At 35.1% G+C, this 18,454-nt stretch overlaps 4 protein-coding genes across 4 annotated transcripts; 2 read left to right on the top strand and 2 right to left on the bottom strand.

Annotated features, from left to right (window-relative positions):
• Positions 1-224: 224 nt before the first annotated feature.
• Positions 225-2,108, top strand: LOC118272320 (ubiquitin-conjugating enzyme E2 variant 2). The gene is made up of 4 exons (XM_035588708.2): positions 225-493; positions 613-755; positions 840-965; positions 1,039-2,108. The coding sequence occupies exons 1-4, from the start codon at positions 469-471 to the stop codon at positions 1,177-1,179; spliced, it is 435 nt and encodes a 144-aa protein (XP_035444601.1). The 5' UTR covers positions 225-468; the 3' UTR covers positions 1,180-2,108.
• A 2,122-nt stretch (positions 2,109-4,230) lies between these two features.
• Positions 4,231-10,698, bottom strand: LOC118272805 (SNF-related serine/threonine-protein kinase). The gene is made up of 8 exons (XM_035589486.2): positions 10,441-10,698; positions 9,678-9,917; positions 9,274-9,479; positions 8,855-9,190; positions 7,928-8,218; positions 7,690-7,825; positions 7,370-7,573; positions 4,231-7,278 (listed from the first exon to the last, which is right to left on the bottom strand). Exons 2-8 carry the CDS (start codon positions 9,906-9,908, stop codon positions 6,694-6,696), a joined length of 1,989 nt encoding a protein of 662 aa, XP_035445379.1. The 5' UTR covers positions 9,909-9,917; positions 10,441-10,698; the 3' UTR covers positions 4,231-6,693.
• Positions 10,699-11,095: 397 nt separating this feature from the next.
• On the top strand, positions 11,096-13,967 carry LOC118272803 (probable ATP-dependent RNA helicase DDX20). Its single transcript, XM_035589483.2, has 3 exons — positions 11,096-11,425; positions 11,634-11,804; positions 12,085-13,967. The coding sequence occupies exons 1-3, from the start codon at positions 11,116-11,118 to the stop codon at positions 13,938-13,940; spliced, it is 2,337 nt and encodes a 778-aa protein (XP_035445376.2). The 5' UTR covers positions 11,096-11,115; the 3' UTR covers positions 13,941-13,967.
• Positions 13,956-18,244, bottom strand: LOC118272804 (protein disulfide-isomerase TMX3). The gene is made up of 8 exons (XM_035589485.2): positions 18,052-18,244; positions 17,580-17,829; positions 17,314-17,497; positions 16,904-17,048; positions 16,252-16,474; positions 15,938-16,154; positions 15,615-15,810; positions 13,956-15,424 (listed from the first exon to the last, which is right to left on the bottom strand). The coding sequence occupies exons 1-8, from the start codon at positions 18,089-18,091 to the stop codon at positions 15,402-15,404; spliced, it is 1,278 nt and encodes a 425-aa protein (XP_035445378.2). The 5' UTR covers positions 18,092-18,244; the 3' UTR covers positions 13,956-15,401.
• Positions 18,245-18,454: the final 210 nt, after the last annotated feature.

Genomic DNA, 18,454 nt, shown 5'->3' with positions numbered 1-18,454 from the left:
AATTCTTGTCATGTCATACTGTGTCTTGCCCTATTTAAATAATATGTCTCTAGCTAGTACTTTATATATTCTAAGAAGTTAAACCAATAACTACACATTTTACAAAACTAAAATGAAAGATGATATAAATGTACAAGATGGCACTCAGGGAGGGCAGGTATAGAAACATAAGCCAAGCAAGCTACTCATTGTTGTAGCTTGCAGTCAACTGAAATCTATTTATCCATAGAGTACAGACCAATGACATTTGTCAAAGTCAACAAAAAATTGCTAACCTTCCTTTTTTTCTCTTTGAGTGAAAAACTAAGGATTAAATGGGAATAAATTTCGTGATTGAATATAATTATTAATTGCTGGATGCTTAGCAGCAAAAAGCAAGTAAACAATTTGTATGGTAAATGCCTGCTTACTAAATCTTAAACTGTACAGTTTTTTCGCTAGGTAGTGCGCGCCGGTGAAATTGTGATCATGGCGAATCCGTCATCAGGCGTTGGTAAGTTTTTGTTTTATTTATTGCAAAGTTTTACATTTTGTGGGAATTATTATGTGTCGATTTTGTAATTTTCATCTTTTCTGTGTTTTAATTATCGTAATCTAATAATTTTTGGGCAGTGGTTCCTCGAAACTTTCGTCTGCTAGAAGAACTTGAACAAGGCCAAAAGGGAGTGGGCGATGGAACCATATCTTGGGGACTCGAGAGTGATGATGACATGACCCTTACTCACTGGACTGGGATGATAATTGGCCCCCCTAGGGTAAAATATCTTGTTACATTATATACTCTTTTTAAAATGTATTTATCAAAAGATACTAATTTTAATCCACATGTAAATTTCCAGACGCCTTATGAAAATAGGATGTATTCACTTAAAATTGAGTGTGGTACCAGATACCCTGATGCACCACCAACTGCTCGCTTTATTTCTAGAATCAACATGAACTGTGTAAACAGTCAGACTGGACTTGTAAGTACCAATTATTATTGTTGTAAATAAACAAATCTGTATGTACTATTGTGTACTGTAACTTTTGTTGCAGGTTGATAATAGACAAGTTCCAATTCTTGCTAGATGGGAACGTGATTACACTATCAAGACAGTTCTGCAGGAACTGAGACGTCTCATGACATTGAAAGAAAACATGAAGCTGTCACAGCCACCAGAGGGAAGCACTTTCTAGTTTCTATTTTGAAAAGTTTTCTCAATAGACCCAATCTACCTGTTTTTCACTTTGAATTCTCACAATGCTGTAATATTGTGTTTCACTTACATATTTGATTTTGACTTCAATATAAGTAAAACTATGCTAGTGTGTATCTTAGACTTGTATAATTGCATTTATTGTGCTCTGAGTCAGTCTTTTGTGCTAAGTGCAAGATTACTTTGATTTAATATTAAATTTGTAGATTGGGTGATAAGTAAGAATTCAGTTTACATAGCTCTTGAATTACCCATATAGAGGGTAACACCCATTTATTTATCATATTACCTAAATTATTGTGGCCTTTAAAAAGTTAAACTTGCTTTTGGTATTATTAAGGCTAGTTTTACTGATGTCTTGGTTTAGGTAAGCGTTCTTATGTCCAAGCTATATAATACCTACAACTAATCATTTATTTGTGACCTCTTGTGGAAAATGTGCATTTTTGTTATATTTTTGGGCATAATGTATTTTTAATCCTGTGTATCTGTGTCTAAAATGTAAAGGATTTATTTCTATGTAATTAGTTATTACTGATTTCATGTGACCGAAATTGCTTAATTTTTTAAATAGTTTAACTTGATCAAGTGTAAAATATTGTAGGAAATTTTTATTTCTTAGGAACATAAGATAAAGTACCACTGGTTCATTTTCAGCTTTGCATCAGGTTAAATGTTTCTCTCAAACACATTACTAATGCATGTAATGCAATCTAATGGCTACAAACTATCAAGTAGCTTGTCAATTTGGGAACTACATAATTAATAATTCAGTTCCCATGCATCTGTTATGCATGAATTTAATGTTACAAACCAAATGCTAAGTCAAATTGTTTCATAGCATTAAATATTTTTACCAATGTATAACTAGCAAAAATAAATAAATCAAATACATAACACTGTCATAAATTGTCTTTTTCAAAACCACTTCTCCGTAAAGCATGGAAATGAAATTATTTTGAAGATATAAATAGTAATTTTGATTAATAAAATTGAAATACAAATAGTCATACTAATTTCCTTGTACAATTTATGTATTACATCTAGGAAAGAATATATGAAAGTAATTAAGAATTAGTCCATAATAATATCTAAAAAGCAATGTAGATTTTGTGGAATACATAACGAAAATTAAATACATACTTTCAAACTAGTAAAGCTATCGAAACGAAGCTGGTTTGTCGACGTTCTATGTAATAATGTTTGGTCAGATACTTGCTGCGTGTTTTCGCCATCGACCTACACGACAGCACTTTCATTCACAGAATCAACACATACCACCAGAGGATCTGTCTGCTCGTTTACCTCTTATTTCATAAAAAAACTAAATTTTGATAGCACTTATAAAATTCAAGTCCAGGGTTGATAGTTTTCACTGAAGAACCTTTAGTGTCCCCAATCTATGTAAATAAAAACGAATTACTAAAAGTGTACGATAACTCTTGAACTATTTCTACTAAATACTTTTTATTTTGAGGGAGTTAAATCATCCAAAGACTTCTTCAGCCTCGGGTGAGGCGACGAGTGTTAGACTTAATAAAAACCACCCCGTTCCTTCAAGCCGGAGCTCCGGTGACCAGCTAGGTAGTCCGCAGCTCTACTGGGTTTGGGCGGGCATCAGTCCTACTGGGCCCCATCAGTGGTGGTCTGATGGTTCACACGGGACTGGTTCTACCAAATCCTAGATTTTTTTAGCATGTTCGTAATTGTTAGGACAAGTTTTGTTTGAGATAACCCGGGCGAGCACTAGTATAATACAAATAATCAAATCTGTCGCGATTATTGGCGTTATTGAGAAAGTCTTGTAACAAATCCGATTATTGTGTAGGTACGAATAAAACATAAAATCTTTCAGTATATTATTGCTTGACTTCTCCCGCCTTAGGTTAGGCGAAAGAGAATGTCGAGACTGGTCAGACTCGTACTAATCAGCTCTATTGGGCCCCATCTGTAGTGGTCTGATGGCTCTTTGATGGCTTTGGTCGGGGGCGAGTTATCCTTACTCGGACTTCGCGAACCTGCAGCATTTACGGCTGGCCGGAGATTGTCACGCATGTTCGACGCCCTGAGTGTCTGTGCAAAGGACTACAATTACCTACATAGGTTTATTCCTCAAACCACAACTAACTACTAAGATCGATATTAAGATGCAAAGAAATGCCTGAAGGCTAGCACTTTGGTGAGCCGAGTGAGAGGCGCAGTGATATAGGTTCGATATCCTTCTCGCTCGCCGCTGCCTATATGGATATGGACGATAGCAGACAGTCAGTTTATTGCTGAGCTATCCCAAAATGTCTTTCGATAAATCTGCTGATCGAAAGAGATAGGATACCACTGCGTTGCGTTTTACTAAGGATACAATCAATGATTTATTTTTGAATTTGAGATACTTATGTCATTTTATATATAAATCCTTTCATTGATCAACTGCCTTACTTGTTGGACATTCAGAAATCAATATTTTAGGACTGAGTGTTACTAATTCTAAAATGAAATAGTAACACTCAGTCCTAAAATATAAAATGAGTAGGTCGGTATTATGGTGGCGCAACAAACTGGTTGTCGGCAACCGAATCAACAATTTAGTGTCTATTCTTGTCTCTCTACTGACATCGCGGCTGGGTGGGCTCTGTTTTTTTTTTTTTTTTTATGGGACTTGTCGGTAATCGAGCAGACGTATTACCTGATGGTAATCAATCGCCGCCGCTCATGGACACTTGAAACACCAGAGGCTTTACAAGTGCGTTATCGGCTTTTTGGGAGTTAGGAATTTAAGGGTTGTTATTCGGGAATGGGGATGGGGAAGATTGGGAAGGGGGGAATTGGGCCTCCGGTAACCTCACTCACACAACGAAATACAACGCAAGCGTTGTTTCACGTCGGTTTTCTGTGAGGCCGTGGTATTACTCCGGTCGAGCCGGCCCATTCGTGCCGGAGCATGGCTCTCCCACACTTAAACTTGATGTCACACTTTTATTCAATAACATTTAGGTATGTTATGTGTGGAAAATTCAATTAAATAAATCGCAAATTAGATTTTACTTTTATACTTTTAATAATATCTCCAAATATTAATCTCGACCATTATTTAAATAACAAGCACCGACACAAAATATACTAGGGAAACAGTGGTTCACACACATTTATCTGAAATTTACCAAAATTATACAATTTATATTAAGTTGGCACCGAACAGCACAAGAATAGGAAATGCATTAACACACAATTTCTTTCTTTGGTCTGGGTATAATTATTGCAAACTTAGAGCACCACTGCAGTGCCTCATGATCCAACTTTAAGTGTATTACACAATTTTTATTCTACAATGTCAACCTAGTAAGATATTGTATGCGACATTGCTTTATTAATATTAACTAAATGTTACTTATTTAAGTAATATTTGAGATAGACTATTTATTTACAACAATTTAAATATGTACATAGATTTTTAAATACACAACATTAACTTACTTTAAAAAAATGTAACCATTCTAAAGATGCATACAATCTACAAATTATTAAACAATTTTTGTTTTCACAATCTAATCAACTAACATTTACCTCTTAAAATTCACAAATGAGTTAGCGACAAAGACGCCTACATGATTAAATGCAGGTATCGATATATAAAGAAAATGAAGCGTTTCACACACTGGATACGCTCAAGTCTATGATAATTATTAACGACTACAATAAATTAGTATATTTTGCACAGATCTAGTGCTAGCCGTCTTCATGCTACATGAGTTTTACTCTACCATTTATGTTTATAACAATTATAAACAAACACTCAGTACAAACTTATGTATATTTTACAGGTATTGAAAACAATTTTAAATCATTTGCAATGATAGTATTGATAATACAGTCGTAAAAGAGGTAGAAAATATGCTACAAATATGTACCTAATTACCAGTCTGATGGATGGGATCTAGCGCCCAACATACCATGAATCCATAAAAAGGTAAGAATTCGCACGAACACAAACACTTATTATGTGGTTCAGATATCCATATTTTGTAGCACTTATCGTTCACAAAGATGGAAGCAACAGGTGCAGTCGTGCAGTGTCGGCGCCGCGAGTGCGAGGCGAGCTCAGCCGCAGTGATGCACTCAAGCGATGACTCTATATAACGACGCGACATCAGTTACACACACAATAAGCTAATTTTACTTTTCCTAATCGGACGGGTCATCACGCATGACGCAAATGAAAAAGAATACAATCACCTTTAACACTCGTGTGATTTAGATATATGAATTATTAATTAGTATAAATTCTGAGTAGTATAAAAGCATGTATTTCTAAAACAATAAACATACATGCGTTTGTATAAAAGTACTGGAAAATCTTATGAAAATAACTTTAAAAGATGTAAAAGATCAATTCAAAACATTCACTGCTATATAGACATTAGATAAAATTTAAAAACTTTGAAAAAATAAATAAAATAATGCTTAAAATTAAGAGAAGATAATACGAAATTATATTCCTTGAGTACGTGATATTGCAACCAGAATTTATGTCAATACTCTCCACTGATACATAGATAACCACAAATTTACTAGCAGGCAAAGAATTCAACAATGTGGGCTCATATCAATTTACAGAGTCCTGGAAAAGTTAAAAATTATCTGTAGTACAATCAGTGCATAAAAATTATACAATATCTTCATAATGACTTGTACAGATGACACAAAATGATGTAATATTCAACAACAGAATAGAAACGGTTACCTACAAGTGAAAGTTACAAAGCAAATTGTAAAATGTTTAAGTTTTTCAAAATAAAATATTATAACCCTGTTTAACCTAACGAATGGTCAAGACGAGATAATGAATGTGAATCAGTCAATATATAATATACAGCTAAAAGTAAAACAATTTGCTACCCTCCGTCATTGAGTTATCATCATCACCCATGAATTTGAATTTACGCTTTAACTGAACCATTAGAAACCCTGTTTTCCTGTTAGGATTTTCTTTATAAAAATACAATGAGTAGAAACTTTTCAAATACTAGCCAGACAGCAAAAATGTCGACAATGGTCTCACGCGTTAAGCTTTAATTGTATTACCTAGTCTTTCCCACTTTCAGCTTTAATTTCATATTTGTTCGATGATAACTCGGACGACATCACTCACTTCATTTCCGGCCGTATTTTAAGAGACGGCGTCTAAAGGATAAGTAGTTAGATATTTATCGGGTTCGTTACATCAAAAATCTAAAAATCAATCATCGTCGTTCACGCGGAGACGCCATCGCGCGGACCGTCGGTGTGATAATATTCTCCTAAATTACCCAATGTGTTGGTTGCGGCGCGGTACCCAAGGATTCGGGAAACGAAGTTCGGCGGGATCGAGAGGCTCCGGAGCCGGTGGTCGGGCGACGCGCGGGCCAGCGCGCGGGGCGCCGTGCGGCTCGCCGCGCGGGTTAACACGCGGGCCGACGCGCGGGCCGGCTCGCGGCCCGGCACGCGGGCTGGCGCGGGGCTAGCACAGCCCGTGCAGGCGCCGCGCCGCGGGCGGGGGCCGCGCCGCCGCCAGCAGCCGCAGCAGCGGCCGCCCACACAGCGCCACCAGGCCGCCGCCCGCCCAGCGCGCCGCGCCGTGCGCTTCCTCTACCTCCGCGATGCGGTTCAGCGACCGCGACTCACGCAGCCGACTCTCCTTGCGTGCCGCGCGCCGCCGCCGGCCGCCGGCCGCCCCCGCCGGGCCGCCAGCGCGGCCGTCCCCGGCCGCCCCGCCGGTGCCGCGCTCGGCGGGTGCGGACGCAGGCGCGGCCGCCCGAGTGGCCCCACGGCTGCCGCCTAGCGCTCCGGCCCCTCCCCCGCGTTCTTGGCTGTCACTAGAGTCGTCGTGCGAGTCCCGACGTGCTCGTTCTGGTGGTCCGTCGGCGTGCTCTGCAGCGCGCTTCTTCTTTTCGGAGTCGTCGTCCGAGAGGTCCGAAGATGAACACGAGCCGGCGCGGGCGCGGCGCCGCCGACACTCGAGTCGCTGGCGACGCGCGGGCGGTGGTGCCGGAGGCGGGACGCCGCGTGCCATCGATTCGGCGCTCCCTTCATCATCCAAGTTCACCTGCGACAAGGTACGATTCGTTCGGTGGCAATTTCCGGTCGCCGAGCGACAAAGTCGGAAGAGCAGACGGGACTTGAGACAGAAATCTAACCTTGGTGAGGTTATCGGCGAGAAGAGTAGGGCGTTGCGCAGAAGGCGCGGGCGTGGCGGGATGCGCAGCGCGCGCGGCGAGGTGCAGGCGGCCCTCGGAGCGCGACCCGCGCCGGGCGTCCACCACGCGCCCACCGCACCCACCGGCGACCGCACCTTCTTCATCGTCCTCTTCTTCGCGAACAATGCTACATTTCCGCGATCGCTGTGAACATACTGACTGTTAGAAGAATTGTTAAAAAACGTATTAGAAGACAAAGTAATTCACACTTAATCACAGTAGTAATTAAGTAGATAATATGGAAGTATGTGATGTCTGACCGGAGGCACGTCCTGCGGCGTGCGCGGCGCGGCGGAGAGCGCGGGCGGCGCCAGTAGTCCCCGCGGTTGAGGCGCGGGCGCGGCGCGAGCCACGCTGAGCGCTTCTGGCCGACGTGCACGCAAATTCGCCTCCTGCCTACAGAAATATGTTGCTACATCATATTTTTACGTTTCTACAAAATTTAATGAAATAAAAACAAAATTATAAGAATTCATATGACTAAATGTTTTTAAATACCTTTTGGATCTAAGTTTCCTCTCTGCCAAAAGATAATATGTGGCTGTAATGTGATTATACTCATTTTTTTCTAAAGCTTCTAAAATCTGCTCTTTGGAAGCTATAGTGCCATTAACCATCCTTTGAACAATTGCTGTGCGATCATCTTCTGAAAGTTGCTCTTTTGCCACCAAAGGTGTATCAAAGTCTTCTACTGTGACTCCTTCACCTGCTGTAACCCAGGGGTCCGTAGCTATTTCAGACAGAGTTGCACGTTTTTCCGGTTCCCTCACTAACATTCGCCCAATAAGCCTGAAAGTTAACATTTTTTAATAAGTTGCGATTCTCAGTACACCATATAAATTATAGAAAACAGTAGACCGGAGCAGTTTGAGCAGAGTCTCCTAACACAGGAATTGTTTGTCTAAAAGGAGGCTCCTAACACATTCTTTGAAAATATTCATTTAAAAAATATATATTTTTGATAAACATTAAATGAAAAATATTTGTTTATAAAATAAATATTTTTTCAGTTAAAAAGTTCCCAAGGTATGGTAGCCCACATTACTTATAATGTAATTCAGATTTCAGCACATACAGTAGTTTAATTCATTTCTACTATGACATGGCTAAAGGGATATTTCACAAGCCTAGCATTTATATTAAACGATTTCATAACAACATTATGATTAAAGATAGAAATATGGTTAAAGTATGAAACATGAAGATTGACCCATTGGGTCAATAAGGTTATCATAGAATGATATGGCTGCAATCTCAATTTATAAGTTTACTATGAAATTATTCATAGTTGTACACCTGTGTGACATGGTCTGTGATGGGCATGGAGAATCATTGGCACCTATTATACAGAGTTACTTTATAAATACATATTGTCCATCAACTGAATTCAACTACATGATAAAATAATAATATAATAAATCATACCTTTTACAAGAATTTGATATATGTAGAGGAATAGTGTATTTACAGTCCATAATCATTGTCAAAGTTTCACTATCATTAGCTTCTTGAAATGGAGCTTGACCACACACAAGCATGTAGAGTATGACCCCTAAGGACCACACATCAACTGCAGGTGCATCATAGGAATCTCCAAGAAGAATTTCTGGAGCCGAATATGCTAGAGATCCACATGAAGTTTCTAATTTCTGACCAGGACAAAATTTATTACTAAATCCAAAGTCAGTCAATTTCACTACACCTAGTTTTTCAAAAAAGACTACATTCTCAGGTTTTAAATCACGATGCACCACATGTAACCTGTTTGAAAAAGAAAATAATAATGATTAAATATTATCACAAGATATAATCAACAAACAACAACATAGGTCAAATAAACTTACCTATGACAGTATGATATTGCACGAACAATTTGACGAAAATAATCACGAGCAAGAGATTCAGATAAACCGGATTCATGTCTCATAATGTAATCATATAAGTCACCACCATCTCCTAATTCTAGTATTAAGTAAAGTTTAGTTTGTGTGTCTATCACTTCATACAGACGTACTACGTTGGGATGCTGCACCAACTTCATGCAGCGCACCTGAAAATTGTATATATGTAAACATTTTATGTGTATTAGATTTCAAATCTCTTAATTTTTTATATTATATTCTTAATTGTGTTATCTCTCTTGATTATCAAACAGTTAAAAAGGTATTATCATTTGATTTCATTTTCATCAAATTCAAGGAAAACTACATAACATGAATTAAATAATTATATAAAATATTAAACTGACCTCTTGGAACAAATGTGATTTAGAAACATCATCTAGTTTACTTTTATCTATAACTTTAACAGCTACTTTTTCACCCGTGAAAACATGGCGAGCTAGTTTCACAACAGCAAAGTGGCCAGATCCCAAGGTGTCAAGTAAATCATATAATCCTGCAATTTTAGCATCATATGCTCCACCCCCACCACCCACTGCCCCAGCACCAACTCCAACTCCAGCACAGTTATTGTTCATAGTGATGTCCTAAAAATCATACCAGTATGTAACAGTCTTAAATAAGGAAAACTGCAAGAATTACTGACATATTATAATATGAAATAATATTATCTACTATAACATAAGAGTCATCAACTTAATATATCTAATATTCTAGTAAAAAATAGACTGAACGGAAAAAGTATGAACCTAAAAATAGTATAATCATAATTCAATAAATTACAAGTTTGTCTCAAATTAAGATTGTGCTATATTATAAATGGATTTACTGTGACAAAATGTGGTTAGATTGTATAAAAGGATACATTCTTCATTCACCAAATTACATGAATTGTTCCCTATAATCAATGTTATAAACCAAAATAGTAAATACAAGACCCTCCTCACATTAGGTATATACTGTATTTGTGTATTATTTTCATGACCTACATATGAATTGGAAAGAACTAGACCATATCTACAACATCAAAAAAGCTACAAGTAATATGTTTTACAAATAATAAGAAGCCATACTGAGAAACACTAAAATAAAACTGAAAACGATGCTCACTGTAGATTTTGTTTCTCGAGGAAACCCAACACTTGACAAAAATGCAATCAACTGGTTTCGTTTATCATATTAAGAAGAGAGTCAATAACGGATAAGTAACGTTTTTAAATGCGATACACAGAGTTAAATAGTTCACAACACTGCATATTTTCCATATAAAATTATCAATCAAATAAAATAAATTGATCCACAAGAATCACAAATTCGCCATTTCACAAAAATCCGTTCTGAAACCGTAATTAAATCTATAAGAAGAGCATAGACTATTTTAAAATTTTGACAGCTTGAATAGACAATAACTATCTTCCTACAAACCCTTAAAAATGTCTGAAAGAGAGACAAATTGCGATTTTATGAACATTGTATCTGCAAATGAAATTAATACTGTTTACATAATTAAAACATTAATAGGAAGTTAGTACTTTGTCGTACTCGTAAGAATTAGGAAAAACGGTTTTCGGCCCTGGGATCAACCCTTTTTATTTGGAAATATTTATGTGATTTGTATACTCGTTCTTCATTCAGTGAAAATCATGTTATGATTTGATTATTCTTTTCAGCATTTCACTGACATGCAGGATGGTTCATGGCAAACTTTAGTACTGAACATTTGACCATAGTCTATGGAAGACTTCTGTTCAAATCTTTCAAGACAATGTCAGTGTCAATTAATTTATGTCAATAGTGACAATTTACAAGAAGTTTAGTGTTTATTTCTCCCGGCATATCTTTAAAATCGGTTTTTGTATCATACATTGGAACAGCTTTATCATTTTAATTGATAGTTCGGGTAATACAATCATTATGGTACTAGCCCATAATATAAATGAAGGGTTACGAACCCAAGATGTTCAAATATCTGAAGATGTTACCTTTGACACGATGCTGTTAAAACCAAGTACTTTAGATGGACTGAGTAATTGCGGTTTCTACAAACCTTCTCCAATTCAATTACATGGCATACCTTTAGGCAAATGTGGATTTGGTACGGAAGACCATTTGTATTTTGTTTTTATAATTTTTTCTCTTCACATAACCTTTAAATTATTATTTATTCAACATTTTTTACGATATTATATTTGATTTTACCTTCTTTCTCTTTTTTATATTATAAAAGCAAAAAATGTTCTTACTTTAGCAAGAGTAGTGTTTTTATGATAACATAAACAAATACAATTTTAATTTATTTTCAGATCTACTCCTTGAAGCCAAGTCTGGAACTGGTAAAACCGCTGTATTTACAGTAATAGCTCTAGAGAAATTAGATTTGGAAAAAGGCTTACAAACTGTTATCATGGCACCCACAAGAGAAATAGCAAGTCAAATATGTGATGTGATCACTCAAATTGGTTCCAATTATAAAAGTAAGTGGTTACAATGCAAGTACATTGTTTCTGTGTTATTTTAATGTGTACAATTTTCATGTCATGAGCAAACTAAATAATTTGAGTAGAAAGACTATTGTGTTCTAATATTGTAATAGAGATCTAAAAATTTACAGGTAAAGGTAAATGTAAATTATTATATATCAGCTACACATGGTGAAATTTACTAATGTAGGTATAAATTCCAAAAGGCATTACAGCCTTTTCAAGTGTTTAGTTTTAATTAATAGATATAAACCAAACAAAGTCTTTGTTACAGATTTAAATGTGGAAGTTGTAATAGGTGGACTACCATTCCAAGAAGATGTAATAAAATTTAAAAAGAATGTGCACATTGTTGTTGGTAGTCCTGGGCGACTGAGGCATTTAATTCAAGCAAAAATCATTGATGTAACAACAGTTAGATTATTGGTCCTTGATGAAGCAGATAAATTAATGGAAAAAAGTTTTCAAGCAGACATCAACTATATATTTACAATATTACCTAAAGAAAAACAAGTAATTATGAGTAGTGCCACATATCCTGAAACATTAAAAGCTGTTATGAATAAATATGTGCAAAATGCGCAACACATGTGTCCAGATAGTTCCACTGTGCTTCTAGGAATTAAACAATTTGTATCCATTGTAAACAGTAACTCAAATATTGTAAGGCAAACACAATACAGGTTTGGAGAACTACTTAAGATATTATCAAAAAGAAAGTTTAAGCAATGTTTGATTTTCTGTAACTATCAAGTTCGGGTAAGAGAATTATACAAGATGCTCATACGTGAAAAATGGCCTGCGGAAAAGTTACATGGACAACAGGAGCAAAATGATCGCTTAGATGCTTTGAGAATGTTGCAAAATTATAAATGCAGGATATTAATAGCAACAGACTTAGCAGCAAGAGGCATAGATGCTTCAAATATTGATCTAGTCATAAATTTTGAACCTCCATATGACTGGCAAACATACTTACATAGAATAGGCAGAGCTGGAAGATTTGGATCTTATGGTATTGCTGTGACTATACTTAGTAGAGGAGAAGAAGAAATGAAATTTCAAAGAATGCTGAAGTCCATCAATGGTTTATTAGAATTGAACAATTTTTGGGATGAAGAACCAATAATAAGTCTGGACAAATGTGATCCATCTTCAAATGTATCACAGTATGGAGAGCTAGAAAAAAATGAAGCCTATCATGAGTTATTGAATAGACTAACAAATGGGACCTCTAACCACATTGAAGAAGCAGAAAGTTTCGAAACATTATGCAACTCGTTTCAGCAAACAAAAGAAAAGAAAATTGAATCTTTTAATGATATATTAAAGTCTTTTGAAATTCATAAACAAAATGTTGATAATCATCCATATGATAAAATAAGTGAAACTGAAAATGAATGTAAACCAACTGTAACTTTATCAAACAATGTAATTTTAAAACAAAATATAGACATGGAAATTAAGGAAAACTTGAAAAGTATAAAAGAACTAATTAAACTCATTGACAAGCCAAAATTGATTGCATCAGAACCAGATATCAACAAAAACCCAGATATTATTATGGAATCAGAAATAACAGGATATTCACAGGAAAATGTAATTAAAGGACAAAGTGATTTAGAATTGAGTGAATCTGATTTGAGTAAAGCATTGTTAGAAGCAGGACTTCCTACATCTTTTGGGTCTTCAAAAGACAATAAAGTTAATTCTAAACCTTTTGAGCTTAATGAGGGAAGTAAACAAATGTTAGTTTCAAATTGCCATAAAAGCAAGTCAAAGAAAAGACAGTGCAAAGCTGAATGTAAAGAAAAACAATCATCCAATAAAGTGACATTTGTAGAAGATTCAAATAGTTCTAAGAAAGATCAGACCAGTAGACTGTCTAATTCTATAAAATCAGACATAAAAGGCAATCCCAAGAAATCAAGTATAAACCAAATGGAGTATTTTGATACCAATAGTTATGAAGATACTTATGAAGTTGACAATGATGATGATGATGATGATGCAGTAGAAATGCGTAACAAAAATATTCATAATAAGTATTCAATTTGGTACAAACTGCTGAAAAGTCATGTCCAACAAGTTCAAATGTCGTTGTATATTCAAGAAATGTCTAAAATGTAAAAAGTAAATAAAAACTTTTTAAGTTTTTCCATTATTTTATTTCAAATTCCGTTTAATTAACTGAGGTATCAATTGTCAATGTGAACAAGTACAGTAAATACACACAACATAAACAAGTACAATAGTTACATACTTTTTATTGTATGGTATTTATTTAATAAATAATAATATTGTATTTAAGAAATACTTTTCAAGCTCTCAGTGTGCACCTGGCACATTCATAGATTTCTTCTATGAATTTATTGCTGCATGACTTGGTTTGGTGTACTTAAAAATTGTTGGTACACAGGTTTATCTCATATTTTATTTTACAGTAAGTATACTATCAGTTATGACTACAGTATATTGAACTCCGTAATTGAACTTTATGCACGCTACACACCTTACTATTTAACTGTGCAGTTTTAACTGTACACCTAACAATTGATTTGTACAGTTAAAAGTAGCGTGCATTAAGGAAAATCATGCATAGTAAAAAAGTACATGATTTTAAAAAGATAGAATGATTAGCATGATTTTTAGGAATTGCCTAACTACTTAAATCTTACAGAAAAAATGACAATAACAGTCAGACAGTATTTGAGTTGGTAGGTACATACCTGTCGGTAACAAATTTCAGTAAGTTAGTATTATTTTAATACAAATAAACTTCAACAAAAAATCGCTTATTAACAAGATTCGTAACAAGACACTTAAATTAGATACTTTGGGTCATTGGGTCACAGACTCACGCAAAAAGGCGTGTCTTGGTGCTAGTTAAAATTGTGACTAACGTTACACTTAGATACCTATCTGTATTATGCTGATAGAAAGGGATGAGAGAGACATATCTGTGATTGATGTAGCACCACGACCGTATATGTATCATTAGTTCTAAAAGGGGGGTATACATAATGGATTGCTTCTTGTTAATAAATTACAAAAGAGAGATCTTATGGGAATATAGAGGTAAAAAGTAGTCACGTTACTTCTTGAAAAGTAAGCTTTTCAATAGTAAAGGAACTTATCATGTGTTTAGCTGTTTTGAAGCTAATCAGATGAGATATATAGTACATTTTTATACGTTAGATTTACTACACGGTTGACGCAGTGGCCAGGCAACCGGCTGTCGCACGACGTGTAGTGGGTTCGATTCCCACACGGAGCAGTTCTTTGTGTGATCCACAAATTGTAGTTTCGGGTTTGGCTGTATCTGAATTTGTATGTTTGTAAACGCACCCAGGACACAGGAGAAAATCTTAATGTGAGGCAACATTTAAAAATATATATATCTCTGTGCCCCTTTCAGGTTGTTATAACAGCTGGTAAAATAAACACACCTCTCTCACCTAACCTACGACATACTGACAATCACTGGTACCAAAGTAAAATTGACTAATCAATAAAAACATTTTCATTTCTTCATGACACAATTAATGTAAAAGTAATAAAACCTTTTCCCATTTTTTTCATTATGCTTCATTAATCTTTTTTCTCGTGTGTTTCTGAAATAGAAAAGTGGGAAAAATTAGTAACACTGGATATAACATTTTTATTTGTGTTGTTATCATGATGACATGTTTGAGGCCTAAATATATCTACACAGTTTGTATTTCGCAAGTGTTTGCGGGTTGTTTAAACTGTTTATATTAAGGTTTTAATGATGCTGTGATAGTAATAAAAATAAAATAATACCTGGAGTATCTTCTTCTTCTGCATCAAGTATATCAGCGCAGCATACAGAGTAACAAATAAGCGATAAAAATCCTAAGGGTAGCCCAAACACGAGTGCCGTTAATACTGGATTTCCTCGCCACATATTCGTTAATGTGGTTCTAGCTTCAAAAAAGCCCCTGTAGCAACGTACAAGCCAACTGTTGCCGCCGTATGTCTGTAGAGAAACCAAAATATTCTTTATTATAAATATTTAACTATATATATTTAATAATATTATTGGTATTTATAGATGAATAAAATCTTATATTATTATTTCTTTAAAGATAGAACATTGGTATTACCGGTGCTACTTGATTATGAATTTGATCTAGGAACATTGAAACAGCTTCAGGTGTCATGAGAACAGGATCATCTTCAGGAATATGGTGATGGCCTGTGGTCGAGTTGAGTACTATCAGGTGAGGTATTGTCAGTTCAGACATAGCTATTGAGTTAGCTAACTCTGGATTACCCATCCAACCAAATTGGAATCTATGATGAAGCTCTCGTTTCCTCTTCCTGAATGAAAAAAAGGCAAAATTATCAGGAAAACCCCAAAAAAGTTATAAAGCATTTTCATATTAGTATGAAAGAAGGCTCAAACTAAAATACTTACTTGATAATGCTTTCTACCATATCTTTAAAGTCTCTTTCAGTTTGTGTTATTTCATTTAACTTATTTTCAGAGACAATAGCAATAACTATATATTTTTCTATATCCATTAGTTCATTTATATTTGATCTAGTGACCTTTGGGAAGAGGCCAAACCTCTCAGAGTTAATCCATTTATCCAAGGTTACATTTAAGGCTTCTTTATCTTCAATTAATGATGGATTTGCTGTAAATCAAGGTTTATATATATAGGTAAGGCCTACTTACATACTTGTAAAATAAAAATAAAATATATATTAAGCAAAGCCAATAGAAAACGGTTGAAGGCAAATCCTCTGCTAAAATCGGTCACCAGTGTGAGCCATGGCAATTTAAATAAACATGTAATGTATAAGTTTAATATGACTAGTTTAAAACTTGTCATTATCCTTATTTTTTGAAGACTTGAAGATAATAGTACTTTGCTGCTTCATAACAAATAACATAGTCACATCTTTTTAATGAAGCAGGCAGAAGTGCACATATAAAATGTATTAAAAATACTTTTCCAAGTTTCATTAAAAAATTGTTTACTTTAGTTGATACTTCTCCAATCACTTATTATTTTATCAGAAGACAGTGTAGGGTCTTAATATAGTAAAAGAACCATAAATACCATCAAAGAAATATGCCTCATCATCTTTGTAAACAAACACAGCCGTTTCATTTGGTATCTTTACATCATTTTTCAAGAGTTCATGTGACATTGCATAGAACCATGTATGTGGTTGATACTTTTCTGCATGTATTGTGAATATTTCCTGTAAATAAGGATAATATTTTCAATTAATTTTGTTATTCAATAAGCACTTTGTTCAAGTGAAGTAAATAAATTTATAATAACTGTTTTGAAGGATGCTTAGTCAGTCATTTTAGTCATAACATTTCAAGTTTCAAATTACACTCTCATAATCATTTTTATTGTGTCATATACATTTATTTACATATTACACACACTGTACTCATTGTGTGTTATGGTGTATAGTAAAGTACATAAATAACTTTAAATTATTAATAAAGAATTACCCAAAGCGGTCCTTGTTGTTTTCCTACATATCCAAAGAAAACTGGATGAGTCTCTTTCAAATAGCCGAGACTATCAGCCTGGGACAACCTCTGAACGGCTGGTTGAGACATCCGTAGTGCATAATTAACCATATCTTCTTTCACACGCTCACCAATATACTCATGGCGATAGGGACCTTTGATACTGTGCAAAAATGAAAGATATTGAAATGTGATAAGTAGATTTTCCCACAATTTTATGATTAAACAAAAGGATGTTTACTTACAACATGATTGTTGGGTATGCCCTGACTTTGAACTGTGTTGCGACAGCCATAAATCTAGTACAATCAACTTTTGCTACTTTAATTGGAGTGTTGTAGAGCGACTGGGCGACATGTGCCCATATCGGTTCTATCCTGCGACAGTGAGCGCACCATGGCGCGTAGAACTTGACGAACCACATACCCTCATTGCTTATATCAATAAATTTGTCGCTTAGTTCTAGCACTCTGGACGATGTAACCGCGCTGAGAACTAAAATAAACATAGGTACATGTACTTTTTAGTATATATTTTGTACTGATTAAGATTTTTGTAATAAATTTAAATAAAACTGCATGTCATTGAAATCGTATTTAACATTTACATGAGCTACTTGAATTTGAATAAATTGAAATGCTAATTTATATATTTAATTTAGTTTAATCTGAAATAGTGAAGCCAGTAGTAGTACATTTATAATGTAAACATTCAGACCTGCTAAAATAATAAAACAGTGTGCACTCAAAAAATTCATTTTTACTATTAATTTTCACATTAAACACAACACTTATTAACTATAACTTCATATTAGAAAAACGCCTAAATTTTATTTCAAATTCCAAATCGATAAAAGGACAAATTGAGACAGACAGAAATGAAGGAATCGTTGGAAAGAGAAGACAGATGATAACTAGATTAGACTGACAATCGTACAGAGTTGCCAAGGACAAAAATACTACATATTATCGTGTGGATAATATCGCACAATATATCGGAATAAATAAAGGTAACCTAAAAACCGTCGGCAGAGAGCATGGAATGTATTTTCTAACTGATGCTTTATAACACTTATTTATTTTATTATGAATATTCGATTTAATAAATCTAATATTTAATC

The sequence above is a fragment of the Spodoptera frugiperda genome, chromosome 4, assembly GCF_023101765.2.
Source record: "Spodoptera frugiperda isolate SF20-4 chromosome 4, AGI-APGP_CSIRO_Sfru_2.0, whole genome shotgun sequence".
NCBI classification, from domain to species: Eukaryota; Metazoa; Arthropoda; class Insecta; order Lepidoptera; family Noctuidae; genus Spodoptera; species Spodoptera frugiperda.
Note: the sequence above shows the minus strand (reverse complement) of the source record. Positions and strands in the feature narration are given on the sequence as shown.

Coding starts and splice junctions, on each gene's coding strand:
- LOC118272804 (XM_035589485.2), bottom strand. CDS start 18,091: ATGAATTTTTTGAGTGCACACTGTTTTATTATTTTAGCAG. Junction 16,155..16,251: donor ATGGTAGAAAGCATTATCAA/GTAAGTATTTTA, acceptor TTTTTCATTCAG/GAAGAGGAAACGAGAGCTTC. Junction 15,811..15,937: donor TTCATAATCAAGTAGCACCG/GTAATACCAATG, acceptor GTTTCTCTACAG/ACATACGGCGGCAACAGTTG.
- LOC118272803 (XM_035589483.2), top strand. CDS start 11,116: ATGTCAATAGTGACAATTTACAAGAAGTTTAGTGTTTATTTCTCCCGG. Junction 11,426..11,633: donor TTTAGGCAAATGTGGATTTG/GTACGGAAGACC, acceptor ATTTATTTTCAG/ATCTACTCCTTGAAGCCAAG. Junction 11,805..12,084: donor AATTGGTTCCAATTATAAAA/GTAAGTGGTTAC, acceptor TCTTTGTTACAG/ATTTAAATGTGGAAGTTGTA.
- LOC118272805 (XM_035589486.2), bottom strand. CDS start 9,908: ATGAACAATAACTGTGCTGGAGTTGGAGTTGGTGCTGGGGCAGTGGGT. Junction 7,574..7,689: donor CGCCGCAGGACGTGCCTCCG/GTCAGACATCAC, acceptor GTATGTTCACAG/CGATCGCGGAAATGTAGCAT. Junction 7,279..7,369: donor TCGCCGATAACCTCACCAAG/GTTAGATTTCTG, acceptor ACCTTGTCGCAG/GTGAACTTGGATGATGAAGG.
- LOC118272320 (XM_035588708.2), top strand. CDS start 469: ATGGCGAATCCGTCATCAGGCGTTG. Junction 494..612: donor GAATCCGTCATCAGGCGTTG/GTAAGTTTTTGT, acceptor ATTTTTGGGCAG/TGGTTCCTCGAAACTTTCGT. Junction 756..839: donor TGATAATTGGCCCCCCTAGG/GTAAAATATCTT, acceptor GTAAATTTCCAG/ACGCCTTATGAAAATAGGAT.